Source organism: Lasioglossum baleicum, chromosome 8 (assembly GCF_051020765.1).
Source record: "Lasioglossum baleicum chromosome 8, iyLasBale1, whole genome shotgun sequence".
Lineage (NCBI taxonomy): Eukaryota > Metazoa > Arthropoda > Insecta > Hymenoptera > Halictidae > Lasioglossum > Lasioglossum baleicum.
Genome location: NC_134936.1, coordinates 16,327,519 through 16,347,634, shown reverse-complemented (window position 1 = coordinate 16,347,634; position 20,116 = coordinate 16,327,519). Strand labels below are relative to the sequence as shown.

The 20,116-nt window shown below is 47.0% G+C and overlaps 2 protein-coding genes across 17 annotated transcripts in view; one reads left to right on the top strand and one right to left on the bottom strand.

Annotated features, from left to right (window-relative positions):
- The window catches only part of Foxp (forkhead box transcription factor P), a 245,951-nt gene that overhangs the window by 108,269 nt on the left and 117,566 nt on the right, over positions 1–20,116 (top strand). For all 16 annotated transcript variants that reach the window (XM_076429003.1, XM_076429012.1, XM_076429013.1 and 13 more), the window contains one exon: positions 12,686–12,793. In XM_076429003.1, the coding sequence (XP_076285118.1) occupies positions 12,686–12,793 (108 nt within the window). The remainder of the gene's footprint in view (positions 1–12,685; positions 12,794–20,116) is intronic.
- Positions 12,012–20,116, bottom strand: part of LOC143211556 (uncharacterized) — a 31,115-nt gene continuing 23,010 nt past the window's right edge. Inside the window, exon 3 of the mRNA XM_076429337.1 lies at positions 12,012–20,116. This exon is cut by the window's right edge and continues 21,802 nt beyond it. The gene's annotated coding sequence lies outside the window, so the exon portion shown is untranslated.

The window sequence follows — 20,116 nt, the reverse complement described above, 5'->3', positions numbered from 1 at the left end:
CACATATATGAAAAATAATAGCAACGAAGATTTTTATAAAACCACTGAATCTTAAGAGCGTTCCGACTGACTCACCGTTTTATCGAACGACTTAGAATAATAATTTGCTAGTATGTTGGAGGATTAAAGCTTGAGCAAGAATCGCGCATACCGTAATTAGCTCTATCTCTAAGCAGATAAATCAGGATCGCCGTTGCTCGCGCGGAATTTAGTCCAATATTAATTCTCGAAATAATTCTCCGGTTCCAGAAAAATATTTGCCCAGCAGCGATCCAGGATTTTAATTAATGCCCGAACAACGATGCTTTCATTCCACCCGGCCCCGTTACAATTTCGTTGTAAATTACCTCGTTACCGTTATAGTCCGCGATCCCGATATTTTTCCGTTCGATATACCATAATTTATGATAAACACGCCCGGCATTCGAGGCCGCAGCTGGCGAATTTTTGCGAACGGAGCCGCGCCGCGGATAATCTTCCGCGCGCGATCTCCAGGATTCTCCGTTGCCACTTAAAAGTCCTGCGAGAGGTTGCGTCATCGCCTCGTAAACGTGCAACCGAGTGCTCGATGTTGCGTTTCACCTTCCAGCAAACGCGCACAGAGAGGTCTCGGAGAATCCATAGTATTCAGAGGGAACAAATTATCGTGCGCGCGATACGCGACGTTGATCGAAGACGCTCCGAGGGTCACGGGGGCCGAGCCGACGCGAATTTTTGCGGATGTTTGAAGAGGCACGATGACCGACATGGAATATTATTCGTGCGAGAAAAGGTCGCGACGGACGAATCAGCGGCAATCAGGCTGCGCCTCGGCGCTCAGCTTGTAAACCAGACCGAAAATTCAATTGGATATCGTGGAATACTCCTTGAATATCAAGTCGCAGCTCCGTGGGGCGTCGCGGGAACCAACCGAGAAACTTGCTGACAGAAAACCGCCTCTGATCCCCCGACACTGTGCTATTTTGCAACAGCGAAATCTCTTAAATTAAGAGCAAAGTTTTCCAACAAATAATTTCGCACAAGTCCCACATATTCAATTTCAGACATTTAACGCTGAACCTGCCGAGCACTAAAAGCGATTAAAACGTTCTACCTTACAAACAATCATTTAAATAAAAATAAATTTTTTAAAATACCACCTTTTTAAAACGGACCAAGTATAAAATAAATTTTTAAAAACACCACGTTTAAAACACGGACCGAAAAGTATAAAATGATTTTTTCTAGCCCCATACAGATTCCTAACGCGACACGTAAGTACTACCTAGCGCCGCGTGGGGAGGTGTAACGGTTAAATTTAATAGTTTATATCTCCTAAACGCATAGGCTTTTTAAAAATTTTTTTTAAATATTGCATTGTCATCCAGTTCTGAGGTATGTTCAAAATTTCAAGTCTCTAGCTCATCGGGAAGTTAGTTTCAAATCAATTTTAAAATTTGTAGCGAAAAAACAAACAGACAGACAGACAAGAAAGCTAGCTAATAATAATAAAAACGTGGTAAAAACGTGATAAAATTACAAGGCTCTGTTTATTTGTATTTTGTGCAATTTTTAATACAACAATTGTAAGATGAAAAGTATGTACTGGTAGGGGCAGTGTTAACAAATGAATCAGCGATTGAAATAAAGTGCACGGGGCCCAGGGTGCGACAACTATCGAGGCAGCTCCGTGGTGCAGAATTGACTCGCTACAGGGTGGCCACATATCGAATCAGAAGGTATATTTGCAGGGTGTCCGTCCAGTTTTCCAAGTGAAATATTTTCCCGGATAAGTTAGTCGTCGGCGGGGTTAGCGCGAGATTGAGAAGCGGCCGTGCGAAAGAATCAGGCAAATCACGGGACCCTCGGCGAAGGGATGCTCGATCAAACAGAAATTCCTTGAAATGAGGGAGGTCGTTGGACTATAAACCTGTCGTTTGATCGATAGGTCCCCCGGTTCACTCTCGATTTTATCTAGAAATATCAAATTGAATGGAGACCCAAAGGTCCACCAGCTAAAATCGCCTTCCAGCGTACTCATTCGATTGTTTTCTTCTATATTGCAGGGTAGTTTCGCGGTGATAAATTCATTATTATTCGAGAGGCTCGTGGCAACGTTTCGAAAGGCCGCGACAGTACACGTGACGCCTCGGTAAAAACTCAGAAATAATAGGTTGCCCCCTTCCACGGTGGTGGAAGGTGGCATCTAAGGACCAAGAGGGTGAACAGTCTCGGGAACGTCGGCTCGCGGGGGTAGCGAAACGCCGTCCGAATAAAAATGGGGTGTTTATAAGCGAGTATCCAATGTATCACGGTGTATTTACATATAGCCCGCGTTCACAGTCCCCGGTTGTATATATCTGAGACGGCGGTCTCTCCAGCGTATCCGCCATCTTTTTCCGTCTCGCCAGAGACAGAGGGCCGATGCACACACTCGATGTAATAAAAATTAAATACGACTCACCCCCGCCGGAATAAATAACCCGCGACTTGCGCTGAACCCCTTTCGACTCTCTGCGCTTCCTTCAACTTTCTTCTCCGAGATACCTATATATTTATTACGTAGAAAATATTATTAATTCCATGGCGAACGGTTGTTTTGACGCTTGCTTCAACACAGCAGCTGCATCGATATTTATATCGCATCCAATTTTAGAGAAGAGAAATAGAGCGAAAGAGTTATAATATTTTTTTGCGATTCGAGTCTCTAGATTCGATTATTTTCCCGTGTGATTTAAAAGCGTCCCCGGTGCCATTTTCTCCGACCCGGGGAATAATCCCGTGGGAAACGGAGCACGGTGATTTTCATATTTTTCACGGGACCGTTTTCGAGCGAAAAAGGAGACGCGTAATTCCGTCGCGGAACCACGTTAAATAGTGCTATTTAATTCTAGTCCTGGAACATTTAAGCGCTTGTGTCAAGGATTAAATCAAGATTAGCTGCGAGATTACCGGACTACCTACTGTACCGGTTATTCACTAAACTCTCCTCTGTCGGGGTCCCTCTCACGACCCAGCATTTAGGTCAACTTAAGTAACGTATCATCGTAATTATACGAATTTACATACTCCGCGAGACGTTCATGGAAAAAATGAAGCCAGTTAATTGCCGTGCTCTATCGCGTGGCGCCGTTTTTCGTCGTTTCTCGCGTGTCCGGTCTCATCGGAGAGAATGGTCCTCGTGTCATCGAGTTCGTTACGATGACAGTTCGCAGCTGGTGGCCTTGGGAGAAGCTGTTGCCCTCTGGAGAAACTGGTCAGGTTCACAGTTTCCGAGAATCAGCTGACTGATGAGACCACTGCGCGTTCGTTGCTTTTCCATTCAAGCGTCGCACTTCGTGTTGTCCTTTCGCTTTAACCAGAAACCAATTATTGTTTCATTAAAGAACAGCATACCTCTAACCATCCTCTATCACGAGGCAATTAAATCCTCCCAAGAATTCGCTTATTTCATTCTCGTTTCAGTATTATTTACCAATGACGATGCCAAATCTTCATTAGTTTATGATTACTAGACTGCGGATCTTTATGTAAAATAAAAATATTCTGCACTTCATCCCTTAACAGATTTTGTCCATTGAAAACCTCATAACAATATTCTTCGATTTTTCTAATCTGTTTTATATTCCATCCAGCGAATTTCTTCATAAATGCACAAAAATCCGCAGTCTAACGATTACTTTCCGTCAACTTGTGATCCTGCCGATTTCTAATAATTCTTCCAAATATTTGCGTTCGAAGATTGCGGATATTTTCAGCGTGGATCCGAGAATGGATCCTGGTTTGGAAGTTCGACACCCGGTCTCGGCCACACGTGTTAATGTTGTTTACGCGATGATGTTATTTGTATGCGTCAGGCCGTGTTTGATCAAGTGTCTCGCGATGACGACAACGCGCGAGTCGAAATTGGGAAAAAGTGTTTGTCAGCAAACGAGCCGGCGAACGATCGCAAATAATTTTAGCGTGACTAAATGCTAAGAGGCGAGAGAGACAGAGAGCTCGCCTTTGTTTTCCTTTTGCTCAGCAAAACCAGGAATAAATAACGAAAGTCCGGAATATCTCGGCTCGAACGTAGAGCGAGCAGAGATCTTACAACCCGCAGCACACTTGTTTTAATGCCGGGCACGATTCTAATTCGATGAGCTGTTATTTGCACAGAGATAAGATAAATTGTTACTGAGGAATCTAACTTTAGCCGAAACACCAACCAGCGTAACTCATCCGCTCAACGCTGGAGCCTGCGAAGTTTCGGAAAGAATATTAGATGGTCGTGTTCAAAATTGCATAGAAATATTCCACAGTGAAAGTTAACAAGGACTTGTGCGAGGACCTAATAGAAATGTGTTTACGAAAATTCTGCAGGAAATACTCTCCGCGCATTTACAACCGATAAAAACAGAATAAAGAAAGCTGCACGTTCGATCGTTGCAGCGTCATTAACATAAAAGCGTTTCCACATAATTCTTTCTCATAATAAAATATTCAGTTACAGACGTTTGTATTTAATAATTTACATTCCTCGGGCCCGCAACAATAATTACAGTTACGACAGCGTGAACGAAGGATCCGTCGAACATACACACTGGAGTCGAGGCGAAAGTGGGCAGCTTTTAAAAATATCGTCGCTTTCATGCATTTCATCCATTCGCGGATTTTATAGAACCATAAAATCCGGCGACTACTTACAATAAAATCTTACAAAGGTTATCAACGATTACGCGAAACGCCCCGAAGACTGGCCTACAAGCGAAAGAGAGGAAAGAAAGGGAGGAGAGGAAAAGGGTTGCGGGAAAGGGCGTGGGTGGCGAAAGGCGGAAACCGACCGTGGAAAAGTCGGGAACAACGGGTGCTTCTCTGGACGGGGCTAATTACAAAACACAATTAAAACGGTATCACGAGAACGCGCTAAGTAACGTCGTTTCGGGCCAGAGCCGCGTTTAACCGGACACCCGGTACAGATTCGCAGATTAATGCTCTTTAATAAACAGAGGCTGGCTGCGCGCCGGTGGTTGGCGGAACGCGTCTCTCGTCGCTCTTCACCTCCTCCTCTCAACCCCTTCACTCTCACTCTATCTCTTTCACTCAGCTTTTCTTTTTCTCGTTTCACCGGCCAGAACGGGACAAAAGAACGCGAGAACACCTTCGCTCTTACCTGCAGCACACGTGAGCCCTGTTTCGCCCGTGTATTACGCTTTCTCTCGCGCGTGTCGCTACAAAGCGAGCACCGCGACCATACGCGCGGTCTGCTCTCTTGCCTCCGGCTTATCCGAGCTCGCTACTTTGCGCACGATAATGTGGCTAAATATCGCGCCGAATATCTCCTCAAAGGCCCTGCCTCGGCTACTTTGCGACCCGGATTTTGATAACGCTTCGCCGAGCCGTTCCCCGTCCGAAAGAATTTGTCTCGCTTTTAAGTAGAATGGCCCGGCCTGCACCAAACTATTCTTCCTGTTAATTGGCGATCCCAACAAAAACATCCTGTAAACAGGAGCCAAGTTTCTATGGTCGTAAAAAGTTGCGAGATCAAACAAAATACGGCCAAGTTCGTTAGCTTAGAAATACCTCTTGCAAAACTGAAAAAAGCGTTTGTACAAATTAGTTTAAAAGAACGCTGTTTAATTTTTAAAGAGATGCATGAATTGGCTGCGTGCACTGCCGTGCACCTAGATATCTTCTCCGGAAGACGTACCGCGAGTAAGTAACAATTTCCGAGGCAACCCGACGATTTCATCCAGCAAAAGTCCCCGAACAATGATCGAAATCCTCCCGCCTCGTGTCCCGCCGATAACAATTTTCTACCGCGGGGATAAAGAGCATTTCAATGTAAATGAATTGCTTATGTAACGCGATCAAAAGCACATGCGTCGCGAATGAACTTTAATATTATACACTATCTCGAATAAGTCATCTTTCATGTTTGCTCGCCTCCGCCGCCGCTGCACTTTCATATCCTCGCTGCTAATGTAATTCATACAATGTATAATATCTGCGGTTGCAAGGCGAAACAACACCAGTTACATGTCACGGTTCGGACTTTGAAGTATCCATTTGTGAACCGTTCACCTCCGATGTTAGTGCGTTTTTATTCGAAAAGGAAACAGTCTCCGGCACTTTCCTTTTGCCGGGGCCGAACACGCGTCTCGTAAACGGTGTAATTTGTTCCTTGAAGAAGAAAATTATTTGGTCTGCGACCGCTATCGCTGTTCCGATCACTGCACTGTGGATCTGCCGTCATGCGCACATTTTTTCTGGTTTATATGTTTGGCATTTTTTGGGCGAAGTGGACAACCTCGTATGTTTTAATTGTCATCGACGTGTTCGGGTCTCGGCACAGCCATTTTGTCCGGCGTTTCCGGCAGCGGTTATTAGCGCTGGAATCTGCGTACAGCTGGAGGCATCTAGCAACACGAGGAGCAAAACATGCCAGAAAAAGCTCGGACAGAGAGGAGAGGCTGGTTGACTTCACGTGTACTCTCTTTCTTCCTTTTCGCTCTTTCTTCTTCCCCCTGTCTCTCCCTGTAAATCGTTTCTCTCGCTGCTCGCACAGCCCAGGCAAGGACAGGGACCCGCACACACGGCTCTCGGCTCGTCAACCAGCCCGCACACGTACACGCAACACTCTCCGCGCCGGGCAAAACTTAACAAAACAATTTGCTCCAAAGCAAACAACGGCATCCGGTTTACTTGTGAATAAACAACATATTTATTTTTAGAGGCCCCACGGCCGTAACCCGTTTGCTCGACCCCGCGCGCTCCAGCCTCTCGCGTCTATTTGCCGCCGTTACACGACTTAACGGCCGAGGATAAAAATTGACGGGGCCACAAATACCGTGCTGTGTTTTAAAATTCCTTCACTCGCGCCACACTCGTCTCTCTTCCACCCGTGCACCGTGTCGCTCGGACTCCTCCTGCCCCCATTTCCACGGTGTATTTCGTCTTCGTGGAAATCTGTTGCACGTTTTTCGCTCTAATATCATCTGCGAGAATCGTCTTTTTAGGTGTGATCGATTCAGGAGAGCTCGAATCGACGCTTTCCTGTATTTGTTACATCTTAGCCGGCCGACCGGGCTCTTTCTCAACGCTCAGCTGGCTGTTTGATGTTGCAATTGAAGTGAAACGGGGAAACGTGGCCGCCCCACGGGTGTTAAGTGGTTAAGCCACGCGTGAGGCGGAATTCTAACTCGATTGGTTTGGACAAACAATCGTTTTTGGACAGTTCTTCGGGCCCACTTCGACAAATATTGAACGGAAACCTGTTCGACGGTGTTTCCTTGAAGTGTGCACAAGAAGAGACGAATAATTAGTCGCGCCGAGATCCACCCAAGACAAAGGCTCGGTTGTAATGGCAAACGATAGGTGAAGATAAATCGTAACGCTGTTTTACCGCGGACACAGACCTACTTTCTAAAGTACGAAGTCAACAGTCGTCGCGACTGTGACTGCATCATTGGAACGGACCGTTTGCGAGCACGAATCCGAGTAAATATTAACGGTTGCTTTGCCGAGGTCTAGCCGCTGCTGTGCGGGACACGTATTTCCAAAAGGTTCAAGCCTATTGTCTTCCCGCTTGCACCTGATTTTAAATCGGACAATTCCCTTTCGTGGAATCCTGAATTCTTTCCTGTTGACATAAAATGTACATGAGGAGTTTATTAACAGAAACAATATCATCGGAGATCTTACAACGACCTGCCTTACGCAGGTCACCTTTTCAAACCGTCAAGTGTTCCCGCCGCGCCACAGTAGTCCGAACGGCCGATTTTTAGGAGTGCAGATGTCTAAACGCTACTAATAATCGATAATTCTGTGTTACATGTACTCTATACACATTAAGTAAGTATAAAGAAGGCTAAAAGAGTTCCGTAAGTTTATTGAAATATTTTTTTTTCTTAAAATAGCGCAGAGGAAGCAACGTATTTCCATTTAGAATGTCAGTTTTAATTCACAATGCCAGGAAAGAGAAACTTGTACGCAATTCTTCTTTTACAAAAGTATAATTTCCAGAAATTAAATTTACAACAGAAACAATAATAATAAAAATGAAAAGGAAACAATATTTCCATCTAATAATAATCGTCATTATCATTACTAAAATAATTATTATCTAAATGAAGTTTTTATAAAAATTTAATTTTGAAAAGTTAAGTTAAAAATTAATAGAAGTTTTTATAATAATTTTTTGTATTAATTTTAAACATATTCCATTCCTAATATTCATGCAAAAATTAACGCGAATACGGCTGAACATTATTAGTATTTCCTACAACAAACTAAAAAAATAAATTTCTTAATACTTCCTTGAAAAACATGATTTAAACATTTCCGAAAAATTGTTTCATTTTATTTTTATATCTTCCTAATGCTTTTGAGCACGGCTATTATAATTAGAATCGATAGTAACGTTCGAAACAATAAATTACAGGTGAGAAAGATGTCTTATTTCTATGTTATTTTTCATACTGTTACGTGTCATGTTATGTGTCATGCTGTTACGTTCAACGATTGCCACGCTTAACAATAATTGATTTGAGAGGTAAAATTGTCGATTTTAACTTCTACAGACATGTATGTTGATGTAAGAAATAGTAGTAAATGCCTACTCCATGTTTGGTTTTTTGAATCCGTCCCCGATGACGTCACGTACCCATTCCCCAAATGATTGAAGATCGCACAAGGGTTAGAATATACGAGGATCTCTAATAAAAGGATAATTTTTTTAAGCGACTAAGGGAGAAGTGCTGGCGCCTCCCTAACGCCACTAAATAGTCGGAGAATGATTGCAGCATTGTCCCTCGATAACAAATTGAGACAGCGGCCGGGGAAAAAAGGTTGTTAATCATTCGGCAGAGTTCGAGGGTTAGAATTAACACGGTGCACCTGGATTAAAGGAGTTCTAACCGCGACCTAATTCCAAGATAAGATAAGTCGTTAAGTGCATGGCGTGGCAGCCCCTCGCGATACTACCCGGTGTTTTATTGCTGCGGCCCACCCCCGCGCTGGCTCTCCTTCGGGGCTCGGCGAGATTTATTGTAAAATTCGATAGATATTGCCAATTACAACCCCCGCGGCGCTTCTCCGCCGCTTGCTCGTCCTATCGACAGGGACAGCAGCCACCTTTCCGGCTGCCTGGAGAATTTTAAATGCGTTTTATGTACAGAGACGACGCGATGCGTTGCATAAATCCGTCGCCCAGAAAAATATGATTACAATCACCGGTGTCTCGATGCTCACCCATCTCTCTCTCTCTCTCTGTCTCTGTGCGTTTCATCCCCCTACAGACGACCGATAAAACGTTTCGCCTCGTCGCCAACTGTCTTACAACCGACTCGAATAATCTCCGCCGATCATCGGTTTTATTACCGCCTTGTATACTAATTTTATACCCTTTTTACGTCTCCGAGTACACTGGCGCTCTTACTCACCCCCGTAAACGAGTCCAAGTTTGTCCAATGATCGCTTGAGGAGCTGCTGAAATTGAAACTCGAGTTGCCTGGATTTTGCTAATATTGGGATTGATTAACGAGAACAATTTTAATCCAACACCGTGCGACAACCAGATGACACACGCGGCGGGTTTACAGGCCGCGCGAGTGCGTAGTACAAAATAAAAGGGCTCGGCCGCGAGTCAATAAAGATATGATTGCATATTGAACGCAAGTAGACGCGGCAAGAAGGTGGAACTCGGTGCATCCCGCGGCTTCCCGCGGAGTTGACACGCGCAGTAACAAATTCTTATCGCTCTCGGTGTTCGCGGGCAATTACTTTCGCGTGTATTGGAAACAGGTATATGGGACATCGAGCTTAACGACGACGACGACGTTGACGACTGGCTGCAGAGACATTTGTTTATTTCCAAGCTGGATGCATCGTGCACCACCACGACATCGTTCGACTCTTCGCGCGATGTTACGTGCGAGCATACATATACATAAATGTGTATCTACGCGGGTGCATGTGTGCGTCGTGGAACGACGACGCGGTCGGTGCGTTGCGTGTTTTGTTTGCGGGTTTCTTTTGTCGCGTGTATGTCCAGCTGCGCGTCGAGACCGTGGCTGGCTCATGCAAATGAACCGCACAATGTACCTCAATAGCATCCGCGTATTTATATATGCTATCCGGTTCATTATTTTCCACCGCCACTGTTTATTTCTGCCTTACGCCAGTCCGCGCCAGCGGGGACGCTGTTTTTCGCAAGGGAACGGAACGCTGAGACTGTCTCTCGTCGATCGTTCGCGGCACCGCTCTCTCTGTGTCACCGATATTTCCGTAAAATAATTATCCAATGAAATCACCGTGTTAACATTGTATTATAACACCACGCGATATTCTCTCCGTTAAACCATTCCTGTCGACCTCCTTTTAATCGCGTCGTCGGGATATCGTAAAGCGTTCTCGTCCGGCAATCAACATAGAGAGGAGCAATAATTAACAAGTCCGAACGGTGCAAACGAGAGCCATTAACGGATGCCACGAAAATTTATGCATTTACAACGTCGTCGAGTTCGCGAGCCACGGCTAAAAATGTATTAAATGTAAACGCCTGTATAAACGTCGTCAGGAGGCATAATAAAACGGCGCGCGCCGGGGAAAACGCTATTCCGCCTAATTTTCGGATCTATAAATCACCGTCTATAATTGTTAAGTTGTATAAACGGCCGCAGCTGACTCACCGGCCGATGTAACGGCCGCGGGATCGCGTCCATTACTGTTTATAGTCGCCGAGACAGTACCGAACGGTCTATAACGTGAAAGTCTCTATAGCGGAATATTTAAACCGCGGGATAGCTGGAATTCGTAATGGATTCCGGTTTTTATTTTTTTCCCGTGTCGGATGCAATCGATACGCGCGCCGAGAAAGCAATCTGTATCTTCTTCGATCTCGTGGGAAAATAGCTTACTCGCCTCCTCTTCTATGGGTAATAAACGGCGCGCCATCGAACCGACGATTATATCTGTCGACCCGACGATATTATGCAGCAATCTATGATTCATACGATCTATTCTTTCGTTCTAACGCGATTACAGCTGGTCGAATTCCTCCGCCGACGACGATTAACGGATCGACGTAATTCCGGCCGCGTTCGTCCCGCTCGCCTCTAATTATAACCCCGAATTTGGTCACGCTTCAAATCACCCTTTTCCCTTTCCTTGCCCTCGGCCACACGGCCTACGAGTTTCACCCCACGCAGAAATCCGACAGAGAGAAGCTCTGGAGCAACTTCGGCAACGCGTCTCTTCAAGATGCTTTGCGCAATAGGTCGAGGATAGAGATTTCGGCTAATTATACACCGCGGCCGAAGCGATTTGATTAAATCGGCACAGCTGCATTATTGGGCGCGGCCAAATTCTGCCGGGTATATTCGACAGATCCGTCTTGATACTCCACCGGACATATTTTATGCAGTCGTTGCGTCACACCGCCGCGCTGAAAATTTAGCAGAAACTATTGAAGTTGCAGCGACGAACCTCTTCTCTTTCTTGAATCGGGGGTTGATGAAAGAGTTCGATAAAAAAAATCGTCTGAAAATATTCACTACTCTCGGAGAGCGTCGCAGAGCAAGTTTTAAGTTTGGGGGATGGTGGGAAACGGGGTAGGGGTGGATTTATAGTGGAGCAGCGAGGTGAGTTGTGCGGTGAAAAAAAAGAAAAACAATGAAAATACGTATGTACTTTTTCTTTAGTATGTGTCGAAATGTTATCACGAATGTTGGTTTGTTTTCACCGCGCCGCTATCATCGATGCTCGACGCTCCACTATAAATGCACCCTAAGACACGGCGATGGCGTAGATCGAGTCAGGTGCCGTGCAAACGAATATTAATATAATCGCGGCAACCAGAAATCCACGGCGAGGTAAAGAATGATATAATAGCCAGGCCCGTAAGGGATGCGTCTGCGACCGAGAGGGCGAGTCGCTCGAAGACGAAGTGTTCTCATTATACCGGGTGATTTATGCGCGTGCCACCTTGCCGTCGCGTCGCGTCGCGTCGGGAGGTTCTAGGTTAGAAATAAAGTTAAAAGAAAAATAAGGCTTACCGGGGTGCAAAGTCGAGAAAGAAGAGCGGTCGCAGGGGGGTTGGGTGCGAGAGCGCGGGGCTCGCTGAATATATTACAAAAATAAGCCCGTTGCCGCGCGAACGAACACCGAAAAAACTTTTGAACCACGGAGATCGATGACTGTTTTCTTCGGGGTGGACCCGCCCTCGGAAAAATAACCGAGGAAAGGATATTTTCCTACGGGGAGACTCTCTCTTCTGGACCGTGTTAACGGGTCATTAGGCATATTACTCTTCAATTATTATCGTTCAATGTATTCGGGTCAGATCACGAATATTTTATGCGCTCGCTCATCCCGAACCAACGTACCTGCTCATAACTAAGAATTGGGTGGCTTGTTTGTCCTGGGTTTATCAGTGAATTATAAATAACAGTGACGGGGGTCAGGTAAACTACAATATTTATTTTAACTCTCCGTCAGCTACCTTATTTTTACCGGGATAGACTGTGTGCTAGATCGACGAGGTCGATTTTTTTGCAGAATTCCCGTGTTTTGTCACACATGTCACATGCTGGATGATTTTTCCGCGACAAGATTGTAATGTTTCAGAGGATGTTAAAATCGTGGAGCATGCATTAGACATTTCGACAGGCTGTTAAAGCTGTTCGCGTCGCATAACTGTCCCGCTGACGGTGACTTATGATTGCAGGGACACATCGGTGAGAACCCGTTCGACAACAGTTCCTGGGGAAAGGAGCAGTTCCAACCCTCCACGGTTCCTTGGCAGCTGAACCCGCGCGGCCACGCTCGTCCCAGTGTGAGTATATATACACATGCATACATATACCTGCAGCTTCACATGGATGTACATACATATATGTACAGTACGGTGTTCCGCGTTTAGTCCATTCTCTGTCCGAGCGTGCAAAAACTAAATGAGAAAAGAGAGAAAAGAAACTCGGAAGGGGAGGAAGCGGAATTGTAAAGGAACGCGCGCGCGCGAGGCAAAGCGAGGGAGCAAGGCGAGGTGAGGCGAGGCGAGCGCGCACACATACTTTACTCTCTCGGAATCGTCCGGAGAAAGAGGGAATATAACGCGCAGTCAGAGTCCTGTCGGACACAAGGGCTCGGTGTCTGAAATTTGTAATTCCGGCTGGATAAGAATACTATCCCTCGGCTCGGAGGGTGAGTAACGACCGCGGAAAAAGAAATCCGGCCACTCATTGTGTCCGCAGGTAGCAAAAATGCTGGGGGCATCGCTTCCTCCGAGCATTTTCTCTCAGGAGTCGACACGGGCACCGGTGTCGTCCACCGCCAACCCCGGAGAAGCGAACCACCCTTCCTTCTTCTCGCTCTCGTCCCAGCTTCGAAACCAACCCCTCTTGCTCTCGCTCCTCCACCCCCGCGAACGGGCCCGACTCGTCCTGTCACCCGGTATTTATAATACGCTTTGTTTTCCCTCGGCTATTTGTCTTGGGCTCTCGGTTCCTTCGCTAACGTTATTATCTCGCGTTTTATTTTTATTTAATTCCAGCCCGCTCCGTACTAACCCTCCTACTCTCTTTCTATCTTCCCAGCGACCACTCTACCGACGCCTGGCGCCGCCGTTACTTATCCGTCCGGACCCTTAACGAGCGAAACGTGTCCTCCGGTTTAAGGAAAACTTTGCGCTAGAGGGACAAGTTCTTTTTTCGATTCCCCTACCACCCCATCTGGCGATTAATAAGGGCGAGAATTAGCCGTGACGCGCGCTGTTCATTCGACTACTTCCTCTGCTACCGATTTCTGCAGCTAATTTACTGCGAGAAACAATTTCCTCGAGAGATCACAAGGAACTTAACAATACGTAACGCGACGGTTACTCCTCGAATCTCACTGTAGAAAAATTTGATGGAACGATTTTGTCGGAGGGACACAAAGGCTCCCGTTACACGCGTAACCATCGTTGCCGGTCGAATTTATGGGAGCACCGTTCGACATCTTGCCGCGAGCATCTCACGTAACGTTTCCGAGCTGCTATTTATCAAAGGCTTCTCAAGGAACACGCGAGCCGCGCTATCGGTGTTTGCAAAGTTTACATAAAAGGACGCGATCGACGCGGTTGCATTCGAACGGCTTTATTTGTTCGCTGGGCTTACGCTCTCGCTGGCCAATCAGATATACGTCTGTACCACGTACGTGTATACACACATAATATACACATATGTATATCGTTCGCGAAAAGAATGCCGCGTGTGTTACAGCGTGTGTATGCACCGGGAACCCGTGACGCAAACGTTGTATTGCGGCGCAAGTAATGCGCGTGCTGGTACGGTTAAATAAACGGGGAATGACGTGCAATCTAAATTACACGCGATAGGAAACAACGGGCGAGCGTTACACGCAATTTCCAAGACGTTTAACGTAACAACGTCGGCGTATTTTACCCGGGCGAGTTTACGCGACGATTCTCCCCGCGCGCGCGAAGAGAGGCAACATCCGCGTGAGAGAGAAAGAGAGAGCTCTCTAACCTAAACGCGAACCAATCGACGAACGATTTCTTCTTTTATATCGTAGACCGCCTTCACCGTATCGTTCTCCGGCTTATTACGTTACAATGTCTTCATTCACCGTTTCACGGACGAGCGAACGCCAAGCGACAAGCGAAGAGGACGACGACGACGGTGAAAAAAAAAATATAAATAACATTTTATCTCGGCTTTTACGTGCGATAGGGAAGCAAAGCCGATGCCGCCCACGCACGTACCGCCGAGCTCTAGGAAAAAAGCATTCGTGCCACTTCGCACGTATGTACGTGTGTATCAAGCCTGTTTATTGAAATCGTTTCGTCGCGGCGTGTCAGTGCGGCCGAGCAAGAAATACACGCGTGTCGTTGCACGCAACCTACGGAACTGCATCGCGGACTGCATCGCGAACTACGGGCTCCTGCCCCCCACCGCAGCAAAGCGATCGACGATACGCGGAAATTTATTCTGTATTCCGTTGCCCCGGCCGTAACAGGATCTATTCCGCCTCGGATCTTCCGGGAATCGGACGACCGATTTAAGTGACGGTCAAATCCTACGAGGTTTCACGTCGACGCGGAATCCGGAGCGGAGAACCGCGCGAGGAACAGTGCTGTCGAAATTGTGCGAATTATAAAAATCTGGCTTTCACGGTTCAATTTGTTCGTCACGTCCAGATTTCATTCTTAGTGCTCCCTTTACGTAAGGAATGTTTAGAGAATCGGCAGAAAATGATTTAGCAATTGTGAAATAATATAATGTGCGAATTATAAAATTCTGGCTTTCACGGTTCAATTTGTTTTTCACCGCCAGATTTCACTCTTGGTGCTCCCTTTACTTGAGGAATGTTTAGAGACTCGGCAGAAAATGATTTAACAATTGTGAAATAATATAATGTTGAAGTAACAAGCACTATCTAATCATTTTTGACAATATCGTAATAATTACAGTTGAAATAAAATAACTGATAAACTCTTTTCTTTCAATTTTCACTTAGACCACTTTCATAATTACGTGCACAATTGATCCGGTTGCGGTCCAGATTTGAGATGATTAGACAAGCAAAGGCGAGTCCCGGTCCTCGTAGAGCAGCATAGTGATTTCGTCTTTGCAGGACTCGTTGTTAGGAAGGTTTAAACGAAGGCAGGTCCGTTGCCGAGGAAAGCCGATAAGGTTCCACGGCCTGCATCAAGTCGCGTACTTAATGCACACTAAAAACGTAAGCGGCGAACATTCCTGACGATTTGTCGTCAAAGAGCGAAGGATACGGCTGTGCCCAGAAAATTATGCATGCAACGAGAAACGCCTATTCGCGGCTTTCTAAGAAGCTGACAAACGCGCACGTGTTGCATCGACCGATTCCACAATATGCAGGCTTACGTGCATTGGCACATACGAAAAAGGCAAGCCTGTCTATATAGGCGTGCTGCGACAAGGACAGAGTCAAAAAGCAAGATAGAAAGAGAGATATAGAACTGTATACACGCTCCTATACGGTCGGTATGAGATCATCGAGCTCGCTCGGTGAAAACACTGACGTCAATAGTTTCGGCTAGTCTCGTTGCCTCGCGAATGATCCCCGGCCGATGCGATGATATCGGGAAGACTAACGCCGATCGTGCACGTGCAAATATCACTCGATCCTGTTTCATTAAACATCGCGGGCACAAAGGAATAAACTAGTCTCGCGGCTCCACGGCTCGCGAAATAATTAAAGCCGCGCGGATTTATCGCGACGGATCAGTCGACGCGATTAGGCCCGGTAAATCTCGAGTCGATATGAAGTCGTCGGGGCGGTGAGCTTCAGCCACAGGGTGTCCGAAAAATACGGAACCAAACAGTGCAACCTTACAATCCTTCAAAATCGCCGCATTAATTTTGTCTGCAAACTTAGTGGAAGAAGTAGTCATCGAAATCATGCTTCCATTGGCACAACCTGTTGCGAGTATGTAGAACGGGGTAGCGAGAGATTTTATCCATTGAAATTTACAAGTCACACATGACTTTGTTGCAAGTTACAGCTGGGGTCACGAGATGCATATTAACAGCAGAGGGTGAACAAACTACTGGCTTTTTCTTTGAAGCCTGGATAATTACCGTGTCATTAACACGAGGATCGGAATAAAGCCAGTACTGGATAAAAATGTTTGTAAAATATTGAAAATTGCGGCGCGGTTTAATAGAAATAAATGCGCGGATTGTCGCAGCGGCGAGGGGTCGGTGATTTTCGGGACACCCAGTGTTTCGGGGGCGTAGCAATATCGGTGAAATTTAAAAAGGGGCGAAACGGCACGATTCTCGTGCCGGTAATCCGAGACTCTTGCTCACTCCACACCAATATGAATCGCAGGAAAAATCAGAACTGGTTCGGGATGGGGTGGGACAGGGTGGCTCGCCAGGGGGTGGCTGGAAGCGGATCTTAGTCCCTCCAGCAACCCCAGGGTTTTAAGATATGCAGGGCACAACGCACGCTTTCCTAGCAAGACTATTTTAATACGAATGAGGGTGGGAGGATCAGGGCGGCGGCGGCGATGGTACGGCCGGAGACTCGCTGAAGATCTACTTCTTGATTACAGAACTTTTTACCTAATTACATAACATTGTTACCATTTACAAAGTCGCGGCCGGGTGCACGGCGTCTGACTACTAATTAGAATTCCCGATTAGCGCGCCGGCGAGATCGCGTTCCGTTCCGATAAATTCTCGCGGCCGCTCCCTCTTCCTGCGACGACGCCGCGCCGTATTCAAAGGAAAAATATTTCGTCTTGGCCCGGTTTCAAATTCTTCCGAACTACCCCCGGAGAATTTCGTCCAGCCTGTGCCGTTCTCGTTTTTCTGCAAAGTACCAGCCCATTCATCGCTGCAATTTTTAAATATTCTTTTTACTCGTTACATCGTACTTTACACTAATTGTGGACAATGCTGAATGCTTTGGGATTCGTCCTCCACAGTTCCCACGAGCGACGGAAACAAAATCGTGCGATCTCGTGAGGGATTTCGCGAAAGTTCTATAGATAGCCCGGTTGTCTTGTAATTAAGTTAAATCGGGAACAACAGGCGAAGCGCTCGAGTTTATCAGGAGCCACTTGTTCCTTATCGGAAAGATGTAAAGTCGCGGGGATAGTCATGCGCAAGGGACGAGTTTCTCGACGATGCAGACATTAAGACGTCTGGTCCTCGACCTCCGGTTCTCCATCCCCGACCAACCCTCTCGCAAACCCTCTTTCCCTCCTGTTCCCAGTTAGGTGAACGCGGCTCCCGTAGACGACGGTGGTTTACCCCGTCTTCATTGTCCTCTAATTCTCATCTGATCCTCACATTACGTAATTTTCTCTTTATTATTTTATAATTCCTCGCTCCGGAGCCTCGTAGTCTCTACTCTCTCTCTCTCTCTCTCTCTTTCTCGCGTTCATCCGACCGGGTGGTCCGCACGAACTCACCCCACGCCACGCATACTAATGCATTCTCGCATTTATTAATTATTCCTTGCTAGTTACTGTGGCTTTTCGCCCCCGACGTTGCTCTTCTCGGGCCACGGCAATGATAGATTAAACCTTCTAGATTCGCCGACGGACAACGTAGCTCACGTACACGCTTATCTCGCGAATTTTTCATCCCCTTCTCCGTTCTACCCTTTAACCCTTTCTCAAGGAGTTACTAGGATTCGAATTTTCTCAAAATATCCCCGCGGACGTGAACGGTGAGATTATCACTTTTACATTGCTCGAATAAGTGTATAATCGAATTGTCAGGGCCAGCTGCGACGAAAACGAGGCGAGCAAAGTTACATTTTCCAACCCCCGCGATCCTTCCAGATCGATTGCGCGGGCTGGGGCAATTTTTGCAAAACTATTCAGCGTATCGACTGTTCCTTTTTCTTGCCGTCACTCGATCGTCGGCTACCGGGATTTCTCGTGCCTCCCTTTTCTTTTTCTTGCACGTCGAGGCCAATACCGTCGGGAATTTAATTCCGTTTTAACGTCCCGGCGATTCCTTTTCAGTCGCGAATGTTTAATTGGCTCGCCGCCGAGGAGGCCGGGAGGGGGGGGCCAGCAAGCAGCGGCTACATTAATTGCGGCGGATTGTTGGGTGCGGCACGCGGGGGTTGTCGGCCCAGGTGGTTGTCTAACAGTGGCTCCAGGTGAGGGACGACGACCGTGAGAGGGCCGGCTCCGTCGAAAAGACGGCTCGCATTGAATGCTAAACAAAAGCTAATTTATATCCGGAGGTCGGGACGTTGCCGGAGATCGGGAGATGAATGGCTATACTTCTTGCATACCAAGTGGGCTACGCCACCTCCGCAGTTAAAGATCCAGGGGATGCTCCCTTCGGGGCTGCTCTCGTACCCTCAAATCTGCCATTCACGGCGAAACAGTGGACTACATTTCGTAGCCCGTCAAAAATTGCCTCGTCGTCACCTAATCCTTGCCATACTTCCCTACAGGCCACGAATTCTCGTTCGTCCTCGGAGAATGCGAGTTTAGGCCTCCGCAGGATGAAGGGAACGATTACGGAGTTCGATCACGACAAATTCACTCGTTCCCCTATGTGCTCGGAAAGTGATAAAACGATCGAGAGTTCGATCGCCGCGGTGGGATTAAAAATTCGGGGCGAACAGTTACGTCGGGAATATTCCCTTTAGGGTCGCCGCCCTTAAAATTCGACCGAGAACCGCCGCTCAATAATCATACATCCCCTTGAAGAACTCGGCGTCTCCTCGCGTTAGTTACCCTTTCGATAATGAACGAACTCGGGAAATCGGCGGGCACCGGGCGAAACGGGACGAAAGTTGAGCGCGTGCAACTCTGAAATTCCATTTCCGAACGAAAAAATTTCATTTTCTTCCTCTTTTATTTTCCCGTCGCGTCGCCGTTCGGACGAGGAGGCAGAGAGAGAGAGCTTTGCGCTCGCCGCGCCGGTTGAAACGGGCGTTTCATTCGCTTCTTCTGCCCCAGAAACATCTTCGGGATCGACTGTTCCGGAATCCCGCGGCGTAAAAAAAATCCCGCGGTGAAAAAATGTTCGATCCCGTCCCGAAGCAGCGTCCCAAATGTAATCGAAGGAAAGTTGAACGACGACGTCGCGTCTGGTCTCGCGCGAGCGCGGTAAATTCCGAAATGAGATTTGTTGGTGCCAGTTCCTTTTTCTATATTTTCTCCCGGTTCCGGTAAATCTCGCTTCGGGAATGGAAATTTTGTTCCCACGGACTCCCTCCCGTCCGTCCCCGCGTCGCCGCGTATCATGAAATTTTAATCTTGTTGGAAAAAGTTTCGGTTTTTCGATCCCACTCGCGAGGGGGAAGGTAGGCCGTCGGGAGAGGAGAGAGAGAAGCCTGTTGATTCTGACTGGATCCCGTGGAAACATCGTCTAGCCGGCGTTGAGCTTTCTCGATACACAAGGCAACATAGCAACACAACACGGTAAAGCACAACAAGTGGGGGGGATGCTGGGGGTGGAAAGCTCGATAGATATACAGCCAGCCGGAGCGGAGAGGCGCGCGTCGCCAGCCACCACGTGCTTTTCACCCCTCCTTCATCGCCTCTCCTCCCTTTCATCGTCTGTCTTCCTCTCTTTCTCTTTCGCTCGCTCTAAACAACCCCTCTACCCACTGATCGGCCGACCGTGTACACCCCTGT